We start from the raw sequence: 12,588 nt of genomic DNA on the forward strand, positions 1-12,588 counted from the left end.
TTATTTAAATGAAATGGAAATAATCTTAAAAAAAGAAAAACAGAAGGGAAAACAAAGAAAGAAAAGCAAGGAATAAAAATGTGAACAAAAGAATCTAGGGAAATGCAAAAAGGAGAAAAAATTGAAAACATCAAAAAATTTATAGCAGGAGCTGGAAAAAGGGAAAAGAAGCAAAACGGAAAGGATTTGCAAATCAAGCAAGACAATCTTTACAAAGAAAAGGAATCAGGAAGAAAGAAGTGATGTGATATAAAAAGGGAACAAATAGTGATAACCAGGTAAATATTGAAGGGAAATATAAAAAATCTCAGCCGTGGATTCTTAAGTATGCTAAGGTGGAAAGCTAGGAAAGAGGGGATAGGTGGAGTAGAATAGAAGAGAGAAATCAATGTTTATGCCTTGATCACAGCTGCTATGTTAATAGTTCCTACAATCTTTTCTGTTTGAAAACCTGACAGTGATGCTCAACTAGATAATGTCATAAGAAAGCAAGGTACAAAAACGACTAGAAGGGTGAAAAAAGTGTCTGTGTTTGACTTTGGTGCTCCCAGTGGTTGGGCACATTGTCTGAGCTAAGTTCCCTTTTTTGCACAGACACCCCTACTGTTCAGACAAGGCTTTCCTGGGGCCCCTGCTGCAGCAGAGGGGAGCCAGGACAAATAACAGGTTCCCTTGTTCCCTGGCTTCCTGAGCAGGGGCAAGCTTGTACATTATATGGGGTGAGGGTAGGGAGTGTGCCCAGAGGTTGGGCCAGAGGGCTGGGCTTAGGTGTTGTGCCCACCCCTGAGGTGGTATTGTGTGCAGGGGGCATGTGCAGTACCCTGCTTTTCCATTTAATCCCCTACTTTTGCCCTAGACTTTTCAAAAGTGGCAAATGGATTTTTTTGGTCTCTTTGTATCTTTTGTCTATAATTTTGTGCAACTGTGCATGTACACAGTTATTTTTAGTCCAAAAATATATAGTTTCTTTATATTTTGTTGCTTAAGGAGAGGCTTACCTTTTAGGCTCCAGCACTTTAAGGTTTTCAAAGCACTTTAACATCCGCTGTCTTACTTGCTTTTCAACATTGCTTTAGGAAGTTGCTATTATCATTCCCACCTTGGTAGGAAAATCTGAGACCCAATAGTGTTAGGTAATCTGTCTAGCTGGCAAACAGCAAGGTTGAGACTCACTCTGGCTCTCCTGACTCAAACCTGAGACTATTCCCTGAAACTCCAGTGGCCAGGGAAGGGGTCATGGGGATGGTGATGGGGGTGGGCAAAGAAGAAGCTTTTATTGCAAGGCAAGCTATTTGACACACATACCTTGATAATTAAAGAAACCTCTGGCCCTCTTCTCATTGTTGGATGGAATGACAGTTCCAATGAAGAAGTTTGCAATAGCAATGAGAAGAATGATCAGAAGAATCACTTGAGCCTGGAATGACAAAGTAACAAGAGGTCAAATTAGTTTTATTCAATGACCTTTTTACATAGTTATAAGCGTTGTAAATGCCCACTGAATAAGAGCCCTATCTAATAATTCCAGTTAAGATTCTACTACCCAGTGTAGGTAATAAGGGTGTTCTTGTAAAATGGCGTCTTAATAAGCCTTATTTGGCCTGAGAATAGATGTTACACTTTCAATGGGTGCATGACTTCTGAGGTAGTGCAGCGGTAAAGAATCCGCCTGCCAATGAAGGAAACATGAGATGTGGGTTCAGTCCTTGGGTTGGGAAGATCCCCTGCAGGAGGAAATGGCAACCCACTCCAGTATTCTTAACTGGAAAATCCTATGGACAGAGGAGCCTGGTGGATTATAGTCCATGGGGTCACAAAGAGTCAGACGCAACAGTGACTAAACATGCATGCATGCATGTGCTTGGGCACTTGAAGGTGATATTTCAGGAGCATTCTAAGTACCAAGTGGGTAACTTAGTGCAGTGTCCCTAGGAATGTAAATGGAGCCAAAAGATGTAACACTGACAGAGTTGTCTGCTTTCCTCGGCAGAGCACCTGTGGATCCTTCCCCTTCCTGGTACTAACTGCAGGGGTATGAGAACACAGAATGAGGCACAGGATTCCCAGGATGCCTAGTGCACTTGAGGTCGAGCTATCATACCCGTGTGTGCTCAGCACAAGTTGTCTCCAAGGCTGACCAGCCAAATCATCTGTTCTTTAGTCCCTCTGACATTTCAAGGTGTTTACTGGCTTGGCTGTTCCCCTCAGCTGGAAATGCACTTCTCCCTACATTTTGCCAACCTACGTCTTCACAGAGGCTTTCTTGCCCACTGAATCTAAACAGTAACAGCTAATGTTTAGTGAGGGCTTACAGCACAACAGATGCAGTTTTAGCTTTACCAGTGTCCTTTCAGGTAAATAATCACCACCCACAGGTGTATGCAGTAGGTAATACTGCTATCATCATTTTAAGGATAAAAAAACTGAGGGATAGAGAGGTTAAGTAATTTACCAGAGGTCGTATAGACATAAACCAGGTTCAAATCCACTCTAACTACAGAGCTGGAGCTCTAAATCCTACCTTCTACTGTCATGAAACTACATTGCCTCCCTCAGGGAATAATCTAACGTATGTTCCCCCTGCTATATTCTATCTCAGTGCCCTGTTTATTTCCTTTATAGCACTTTCACAATTTACCATTCTATATTTACTTTTTTATTACTCATCTCCCCATAGACCATATGCTCAGCTGTGGCAAGGATTGTGCCTGTGTGGGTCACACTGAATATCCCGTGCCTAGCAAAATACCCAGCACATGATAAGCACTTCGTCAGTTTTTGTTTAATGTGTGAATGCATAACCCACAAATAAATGCCATGTAAGAATGTTTCCTATTGCCTTATATAAAATGGGAGGTTTTGGCTATCTTTCCATTTCTGGTGACCACTTGAGATCTAGGTACTGCACCTCCAAGCACATAGGAACCTAGGAGTTTTGATTGTACTAGTCACTGTAGAGAGTTACAAAGCAAGCAAAAGATATTCTCCCCTCCATTCAGAAATTTACTAACTGGTATGCCAATCACTGAGTGACTTCCCTGTTGGCTCAGATGGTAAAGAATCTGCCTGCCAATGCAGAGACACGGGTTCGATTCCTGGGTCAGGCAGATCCCCTGGAGAAGGAAATGGCTACCCACTCCAGTATTCTTGCCTCGAGAATCCCATGGACAGAAGAGCCTGGCAGGCTACAGTCCACGGGGTCACAAAGAGTCAGACATGACTTAGCGGCTAAATGACAACATACTAATCATTAAATCCAGATATTCTCGAGTTCCAGGACCTCTGGTACCCTTAGATTTGCTTCTGGAGTACGGGATTTCAGAGGGGAATGACAGTTTCTGCCTCTATTATCATCTCCCAACACACTCGTCATATCTTGTGGATGTCAGCATTCATGGTCAGCTAGGAAGGGGATACCAGGGAAATGAGGAAAAGACACAGGCCTCCAGTATGTACAATTGCTATGACCACAAGGGGTCTGTGCGTGAAGATGGCAGCAATCTTGTTGGCTGTGTCACTGTGGCTACAGAATAAAGGGCAAAATATAGGCCTGATCACATGAGCTATGACTTACTGCTGCCTGGACTAGGTGCTATGAGGACTTGTTGTTCCACTGAGCACTGACCAGGCTCCTTTTACCATAGAAAGTAATAATAGCAATTCATTTTGAATATGGAGTTCCTTCTATTCCTGCAGTTTGTTCAGGAAGCTGACTAGCAGTTGTTGGTAATATCATTTTGAGAAACTAACCTTTGCTTCCCATTCCATTCCAGCTACTGAAATTCCTAAAAGAATCACCACTGTGATGGAGCCTATGATCCGGATGTCATTGGTTGGATCCACCATCATTGAATCACTCTCCTGGAACAACAACAAAAAATCCCCCCTAAATAGTTAGAAGTTTGTTTGTGTTTTTTTTTTTTTTTTTTTTTTGTCTGTATGTGTTATTGTAGCATTCAACAGTAAAAAGAGATACTATGCCCTGCTGTCTGGGGATAATAGAAAAATGAAATGCTCATAAATTTGAGAAGATAAAACCTCTAGCATTACTTTTTCTTGTAATAATAAGCCTTTGATAGCCAAGGTTAGGAGTTAAAATTTTTAGAGATCCATTCTAGGCACAGCTTTTGAAACTATTGTAGCACTAAGTAAAATTATGGTTATGTACACTTATCACATTTTGTTTCAGGGGAACAACCAGTTATTTCTGTGTGTCAAGGGGAATCCTAGAGGGATGAAAATGAGTGGTCTCCAATGTGAATATCAAAAAATAAGTGCTACTCAATTAAAGAACAAACTATGAACTATATAATCCACTCATTTATTAATTTGATTTTCAGCTAGAGGTACTATTACCTATTGAATTCAGTATCTGCTATCACTTCCACAGAAGGAGGACTGGAAGCTAGCTCACCTACTAGTTAATTAATGTCCTCACATACATACCATCCAGACAGAGCACCTATGCTAAAAAATGCCATTTCCTACAGTGAGTGCTAATGTTTGAACTTTCTTTCCTTTTGGACATCTGTAACCATAATAGTAATATTGATGCTAACAATAATGCTCTTATTTATCTTTTCTTTCATGTTTTACCCTGTATTTCATGTCCATTATTTCATTCGATCTGTACCACATTTATATGAAAGACATAGGACAATATTATTAACCCATATTATGGATTTGAAAAGCAAGGTTCAGATAAACAAAGGGACTGGTCCAAAATCTGTCAGCTGGTAAGTATGAGAGCCAGGACTCTGAGAAGTTCTGATGCCAACTATATTCAGCTTCCACATTCCATAATGATATCCTCTAGTGCCCTGGAAAAGCAAATTAAACCGAATTATCTTGCTTGGATAAAGAGAACAAAAGCTTTTAATTACCTTAAGAAGATCTACCACAGTCTCAGCAAATCCCACCACATACATAGCAACAGCCACTGCATTGGCAAAAGCAAAGATCAAGCCTATAGATCCACCGAACTCAGGCCCTAAGCTTCTGGAAATAAGATAGTAGGCCCCACCTGAAACAAGAAATGAACATGTTTTATACTGACAAACTGCTAAAGGATTTAGTTTATATGACCAAATAATTTTGACTGTCTGAGAACATTTAAAATACTAACTATTCTAATTTTCTGTTTTAATAAAAATATTACGAATCCTAGTAATTTTAGAAATCTTGTGTCAACTTAATGAATAACTTAGCCCTTCTTTGAATTCTGTGTATAATCTACAATAAAACTATCTTGACTAGATAAAATCTAATTTATCAAAACCTATAGTACACAAATGCTACAAATAGGAATATAGCAAACTTTTCTTTCAAATTCTTTGTCTTTTGAAAATATAAAATTATTTGTCTCTAACTTCATTGGAGAGTTCAGATTAATAATTTCATATCTGAAATTTCCAGAAACAGGCAAGCACAGGCAGAAAATGAAGTAGGTAAAGTTTATCAATGTCATTCAAGCTTCATTTCTGGTATAATTTTTGGTATATATTTACTACATTAAAATTGATAACTACATAGTGCTATGTATTATCCACTTTATACATCAGACTTAGTTTTGATGATTTTAGCTCAAGAAAGCAGGGTTATCCCCAAATACCCATATGTGAATTGGGGTGGCAAATGGGAAGTAACACGCAGAGAGCTTAGGATGATTGCTTCTCTCTTGACTTTGAAAAGGAAGTTCTACACATGGCTGTGTACTTCTGGGTATGAGAAAGACTGAGCCCAGGACACCAGCATAAGTCAACTTTTTCTTTCCAGGGCCGCATTTTAGATTGTGTTTACTTTTGGAGACCATCCTTCATCATAACGGCTAATCACCTTGAGAGTTCTGAGAGAAAGTTCTGAGTTCTGAAGGCAAAAATAAGTAGTTGTTGAAAGGCCTAGGTGACTGGATGTTATCACAGAGCGTGTGAATTCATGACTTCCTGTACTGAACTAGTGGTAGAATGACGCTGAACACAGACACAGTACAACCAAAACTATCTTTCACTGAAAGCTTCACTGTTTCCTCCATAGTAACTCCTTTGAGTGAAGGGGCAACACCTTCTCTATAAATGTAAATTTTAATTTGGGTTGGGCAAATCCTCACTATTTCCATTGTCCTGATTACATTAAGTAAATTAGCAGCCAATTACTAGACTTGGTCGAGGAAGAAAGGAAGTTTGAAGAACAATGACAAACTTTACTCACTCATTTCCAGCCCAGGCCCACATGTTCCTGGATGATTTGAAAGTAACCCTTTGTTTTATTTTCTTTTTGAGAATCTTCTGAAGCCTGTTGGCCATTGGTAGCATAGCGTTGAGGTGAACTCTGAGGGCTTACTGAATGAGAAGTGTCAGGAGTGTCAGCTGCGATGCTCAAGAAGACCCCTTCTAAGAGGGCCTGGGGAAGAGCCAGCGGCGCTCATCCAAGGCACAAAGAAACCATTTATTTCACTGTAACACATGCTTTCTTTCTAGACACCTGATCATTCTCTGCTTTATAAACATGATCAATCACAGGAGGTGGGCCCAAAAAATCTTTTCTGGAGATCTCTTAATTTTAGGTAAAAAGAATCATGCCTTTTTATTTAAATTTTGGATCATTTTGTTTGAATCCTTTGGGAACTAATTATCAACGTACAAATTTTACTTCCAACATTAAACCAACTCTAGACATCACTACATAATCAAAGCTTGTAGTCACAAGTGCATGGATTGGCTTACCTCCTCTTACCACTCCATTTGTGCAAATAGCGGACATAGAAATACCTGTAAGTGTTGTCACTACCACACTCAGGCCGATGATGATGACTCCAAGACCTGAAAAATCCCCCAAGAAAGGTGTTTGGCTCCAGGACTTCAAGAAGTCACCAGTAAGTACTTCAGGAGGCAGCAGTTTGAACCTTGTCAAGGAACGATCCGTCTCCCCATGAGAAACCTGAAATGTTCTAAAAGATCCCATTGCATCCAGGTATAGGAAGGTCTAGAAGGTACCTGAAATGTACTAAACTTTAAAACTGAAGCTGTGTTGAGGAATCGGTTTTCAAGAAACGCCAGCTGGTGTTGTGCAGTAGCCTGAAAAGTAAAGCATTTACCCACGGAATTTGTGCATATGGAATCCATGACCTGCAACGTGCCAGAGAGGACCGTTAGAAAGAGACCATAGCTGACCGGAGTAGACAGGGGCTATATGGACAGTACCTTATGTTTTCTTCTGGGTCCAACTTCAAGAACATCGAGCTACTTTCTTGTTTCCACCAAAAAGAAGTAAAGAATAATAAAAAGTTTTTGCCTACCCATAGCAAGCGTTGAGAATATTTAGATATCTTAGAAATTTTACCTCCACGAACAAACCCGTTAGTTGCTATTGCAGAAGTTGACAACCCAGTAATAGAAGTGACCATGGTGGAAAGAAGAATTATGAGAACTCCAAGACCTGTTAGCAATGAAAGACAGAAGATATTACATTTTATTCTTCTTCCTTGGATTCCCTATTGCTGCAAACTATACTGCTTTGAATTTAAGTTTTTACATCCAAGCCTTTGGGCCCCAGCGGAGTTCCTTCGTGCTAAAGAGAAACTGGTTTGCCTGGTATAAAGATAAAATCAGAGAGCTGCTCATTATGATGAAGGATGGTCTCCAAAAGTAAACACAATCTAAAATGCGGCCCTGGAAAGAAAAAGTTGACTTATGCTGGTGTCCTGGGAGAGAAGTTACCCTGGCTGTGAAAAGAGAAAACATAACATTTGACCTTCTCTTGTGCTTGCGAGGAACCTGAATGAGAAAGCTGGAGTTTTGACAAAGGTTAAATCCTTCTCCATTTTTCTTGCATCTCTCTTGCCTGGCAGGGGGAAAAAAGGAAAAAAAAGGAACCAACTTGGATTACCTTTGAAAACACTTCAGAAATGTCAGTGGTGAGCTCTTTGAACCTGTGTTGCCTTTACCTTACAAATGATCACGCAGGTCGGAAGTTTAATTACCTCCTCTGACATATCCATTTGTAGCAATAGCAGAGGTGGATAAACCAGTGATACCAGTCACTGTCACGGCTAAGCCGATGATAATCACACCAAGACCTCAGTTGAGAAAGGAAAAGGAAAGGCAATTAAATGGTGGAATAATCCATTTAGATTGTTTACAAAAAAGTCAGCAAGTCTAGAGTAATCACCAAAGGATCACATATGAGTTTACCAAGTTAGTCTGGAAGCCACCACAGAGGAAATGCTCAGCTTTGAAATTTTCTGCCCATGGTAACACAGATCCAAGAAACTCAAGACCTAAGATGTGCAGTACAAAGTTGCACCTAATTAAGCAACAATGGCTGGTCAAAATTTAACGTGAACCTCACTATTTATGAAGTTCTAGACACCCATAAACATAATAATTGGTCTGAACAATCCCAAGCTGCTAATATTATTTGTAAAGGGTAAATATTCAATCTTCCAGGGAACTATCTTTTTATGTATATTTGATTGCATAGGAGTGGAAAATTATATATATTAATAGTGTAGAAAATTGTTCATCTGGCAGAGGAATAAAGTAGAAAGAATTACATCAAACTGCATTTACTCATTGGCTATGTGAACTCTGATAAGTTACCTATTTTCTGAGCCAGAAATGGCAATGAAATTAGAAAGAATGTGTGTAAAGTGGCCATGTATAAAGAAAGCAGTGGCACGTGTAAAGGCAGAATGCATGTGTAAAGACAGAATGCATGTGTAAAGGCAGAATGCATGTGTAAAGACAGAATGCATGTGTAAAGACAGAATGCATGTGTAAAGTAGCATAGTGCATACAACACAGTACATAATCAAAGGTGCCGCTTTTTAATCATATCCACAGTAGTAGTAACAGTTATTGTTTATTAAAAGCCAACTATATATCCAGCTGTGTTAGGCAGTATGTGAAATGCAATGAAAAATAAAAATGAAAAAAGCTGCCCTCAAGGATTTTATGGTGTAGAATCATTTACTATGAGAGGGAGAAAGTAGACCAGAATTCAGAGGAAGGCAAGGCTGTTCTCAGTTTTAGGAAATTCACATCCAGGAGGACACTGAAGGGTAGCAGAATATGCTGTTGCCAAATTTGCCGTGTTAGCATAAGGATTACTTTGCGCTAAAGACAACTGAAAAGAAGAAGATACTTCCCCTTATTTGCCTAAAGGCAGGACATAAATTTGTAAAGGTGTCTCCGTTTTCCTTTCTCCTGGGGATAGTTATCAGCTAGAGATTGGAGACAGCTGGAAATGGTACTAGAGGAATCTACATAGACTTTACTAACTAGGCCTCATCTTCCACTAGTTCTCCCGCCTATTTGCCTTTCCACAATGTGCCACTCTAGACATTCAGTCTTTTCCTTTGTCTTGTTATTTCTCTAAAAATGTGTTGTTCTTTTGCTCAGATGCTTGTATAAGACCAAATTCTAACCACCCCTTTGAGTTACTCATCACTGAGGATTCCCATTTATAGTCACAATGGATTCACATGTTAATAAACTTCTGATTGTTTTTCTTTTATTAATCTGTATGTTGTCAGTCTAATTTATAGGGCACTAGCCAATGAGCCTAAAATGAGTAGAGGGAAAATTGTAACTTCCTTCCCTTCATTGAAGGCTTTCCTCATAGCACAGTTGGTAAAGAATCTGCCTGCAATGCAGGAGACCCTGGTTCGATTCCTGAGTTGGGAAGATCCCCTGGAGAAGGGATAGGCTACCCACTCCAGTATTCTTCCCTTGTGGCTCAGCTGGTAAAGAATCCGCCTGCAATGTGGGAGACCTGGGCTTTGATCCCTGGGTTGGGAAGATCCCCTGGAGAAGGGAAAGGCTACCCACTCCAGTATTCTGATCTGGAGAATTCCATGGACTGTATAGACCATGGGGTTGCAGAGAGTCAGACAGGACTGAGCCACTTTCACTTTCATCCCTTCATTACCTTCCTCAATAGATCTGTCCTGTAGAAACTATCAGTCATGTCCAACTCTTTTGCAACCTCATGAACTGTAGCCTGCCAGACTCCTCTGTCCATGGGATTTTCCAGGCAAGAATACAGGAGTGGGTTGCCATGCCCTCCTCCAGGGGATCTTCCTGACTCAGGGATTGAACCCGCTTCTCCTGCATCATCCTGCATTTCAGGTGGATTCTTTACTGTTGAGCCAGGAGGTCAACCTTAAATTCAGGGAGAAGTTATAGGCTCACAGGCACTGAACTCACGCTGGCTGCAGCCAGAATGTGCTTGTCTGTGCCTGTTTGGTGTGTTCCCTGACATAAAGTGAATGCTTCATAATTGTTGTTGGTAGGCTCTTGTTCCAAGGATGTAAGAAGGGCAGTCATCTAAGAGAGGCTGTGATCTTTCTGGCCATGCCCTAGACGAAGGGGAAGTGGAGGGAGGTTAAGAACAAAAATGGGAATGAAGTATTGGAAGCTGGCTCTTTTGACACCTTCAGTTATATCCTGGTTCTAGCCAAAGTTTCTAGGCTGTTTCTACAGTTTAAAGTGCAGTAGGAAGAGGCTAAGTTGGGCATGAGATGCAAACTTAGACTATATTGGTTTGGCTCCTAGAGTTTATCTTAAACACTTGATGTTGTAAGAAATGGTTGCACTGAATTCTCTGTATCTTTTACAGGGATCCTGTGGTGAGCATTGCCTCTCTATCAATGTGCAATTTCAGGTCTGTGTGCCACTAAAGATGGTTTCCTTTTATTTTTTTGCTCATTAACTCTTGATATTGTTTCATAGCGAATGTTTAGCTTACCCCAGCAACTGGACTGAATCGTATAGTTTGCATTTCATGATATTAAAACTAGTCTGACTTTTAGTATTTTCCTACCTTTATATTCACTTTGCCTTTATTTTCTGAACAATTCTTAATTTATCCTTTTGCATTGTGTATATTTCTGGAAACTATTTAGAATCCTGATATAAAGTATGTATTTAAACAGCAAGGGATTTGCATACATCTCACAATCAAATATAAAATCCCAGGGTATAAGCAACTTAGAAAACATTAGGTTCATCCTCAGACTTGGGTCTTTGAACTACCTGCTTCAGGAAATGCCTGGGGTACATATTTAAAATGCCCAGACTCACTGACTTTGGATCTTTCCAAGTGAATCCCAGGATTCTGCAGTGTTGTAACTAACTTCCCAGGTAATTCTTATGCACCCTGCAGTCTGAAGATTATTGAGCTATCCTCAGCCTATCTCAATTTGTGTCTGCCTGTTAAGGAAGATTCTTTAGCTTTATCTTCAAAGAATTGATTGGGAAACAATTAATCCAGCTCCCTAATTTTCAGATGAGAAAGTGAAATACACAGAATATAAATGACTTGCTTCAGTCTCATCTGCTTTTCACATCCTTCTTCCTTGCTTGATGGTTAAGTTCATTGGATACGACATGCCCCAGCCAAAGTGGTCAAGACAGAGAACAAGTAGATGCCATTATCAGCTCATTCTAGCGTATACTTTCGGGGACAAGGCAGCCAAAACTTACCGCCCAGAATGGTTACCCAAGGACTATAGCTGCCATTACTCCTGGCTACAGCTTCCTTCTGGCTTCGTTTCTAGAATCTGAGCTTGAAAGTGTATTCAGGTTTCTTCCCCAAGCCCCTCATAAAGCAAGAAGGGAGTACATACCCATTTGTTTTCTTTCCTAATAAAAAGAACACAAATGGGACCCAGACAGTGACTTAATCAACTCATTCAGTTTTAAGACTGTAGCAAAGTCCAGTAAAACTGAGTAAGGTTGATAGTTAAGTTTTTACTACTCACTAAAGTCTATTTTCTCAGAGTAAAGAAAAACCAAAAACCTCCATTCATAGAAAAGCCCACTGGACACCCATTTAGGTAGAACTCTACTCTCTTCTGAAGTTAGACTTGACTACTTAAATAAAAGATCTTTGTTGAAACAATATTGATGTCTGAAAGTATAAGAAACAGTTTAGCACAAGATAACATTCTTCATATTACGCAATTTTGCAATAATCATGAAGCTGGATTGACTGGGAAGAATAATGTGAGATCTGATTAAAGTTCAGATTATTGCCCAAACATATGGGTTTCAAATAAGCTGCATTCAAAACAATCACTCTTGCCCTGGGCCACACTCACACCTCCAAACAAAGTATTGTTTCCTGATGATCTCAATAAGTTACTAAACTGCCCTTAAAAAATTAATTTTGCATGAAACCCTGGAGCAACAACTTGGCAATATTAAGATGCAGATTTTCCATGGAACAGCATAGACTTATTTTGGACCCGAGGCTGTAAGTGTTCATTTGATATGCATCATAAAGCCAGCAAGCAGCCTTTTGTCAGGCACCCAGCAGTTGCTAAACATGCAATAAGGAAAAACTATGGGAACTGGTGCCAACTCTTTCTTTCTCATGTTAAATTTCTGGTGATTCTGAATCAGTTTTGAGGAGTGAAGGCAGTAAATAATGACCAAGTACATTTTATATGTGAATTGAGACACATTTTGGAGTAGAATCTGAAAGCACATCTGAACTTCTATTTTCTTGATACTCATGATTTTTAGCTATGCCCCCCACCAAAGTGAATATATAACGAATTTTCCATATATAGAGAACACCAATAAT

The 12,588-nt window shown here is 39.8% G+C and overlaps 1 protein-coding gene and 1 long non-coding RNA gene across 5 annotated transcripts in view; one reads left to right on the plus strand and one right to left on the minus strand.

Annotated features, from left to right (window-relative positions):
• Window positions 1–5,170, plus strand: part of LOC110126042 (uncharacterized) — a 98,925-nt gene extending 93,755 nt beyond the window's left edge. For both annotated transcript variants that reach the window (XR_011488304.1, XR_011488305.1), the window contains exon 5: window positions 3,774–5,170. This is a non-coding gene — a long non-coding RNA (uncharacterized lncRNA). The remainder of the gene's footprint in view (window positions 1–3,773) is intronic.
• The window catches only part of SLC12A1 (solute carrier family 12 member 1), an 88,346-nt gene that overhangs the window by 65,808 nt on the left and 9,950 nt on the right, over window positions 1–12,588 (minus strand). Inside the window, exons 4-7 of one of the 3 annotated variants that reach the window (XM_020875482.2) lie at window positions 6,723–6,818; window positions 4,884–5,023; window positions 3,751–3,861; window positions 1,306–1,417 (exon numbers count right to left, since the gene is read on the minus strand). In XM_020875482.2, coding sequence (XP_020731141.2) covers window positions 1,306–1,417; window positions 3,751–3,861; window positions 4,884–5,023; window positions 6,723–6,818 — 459 coding nt within the window. Of the gene's footprint in view, window positions 1–1,305; window positions 1,418–3,750; window positions 3,862–4,883; window positions 5,024–6,722; window positions 6,819–7,338; window positions 7,435–7,978; window positions 8,075–12,588 lie in introns of all 3 variants that reach the window. The other 2 variants (XM_020875480.2, XM_070469332.1) reach the window with 2 other exon arrangements.

The sequence above is a fragment of the Odocoileus virginianus genome, chromosome 6 (genome assembly GCF_023699985.2).
Source record: "Odocoileus virginianus isolate 20LAN1187 ecotype Illinois chromosome 6, Ovbor_1.2, whole genome shotgun sequence".
Classification (NCBI taxonomy): domain Eukaryota; kingdom Metazoa; phylum Chordata; class Mammalia; order Artiodactyla; family Cervidae; genus Odocoileus; species Odocoileus virginianus.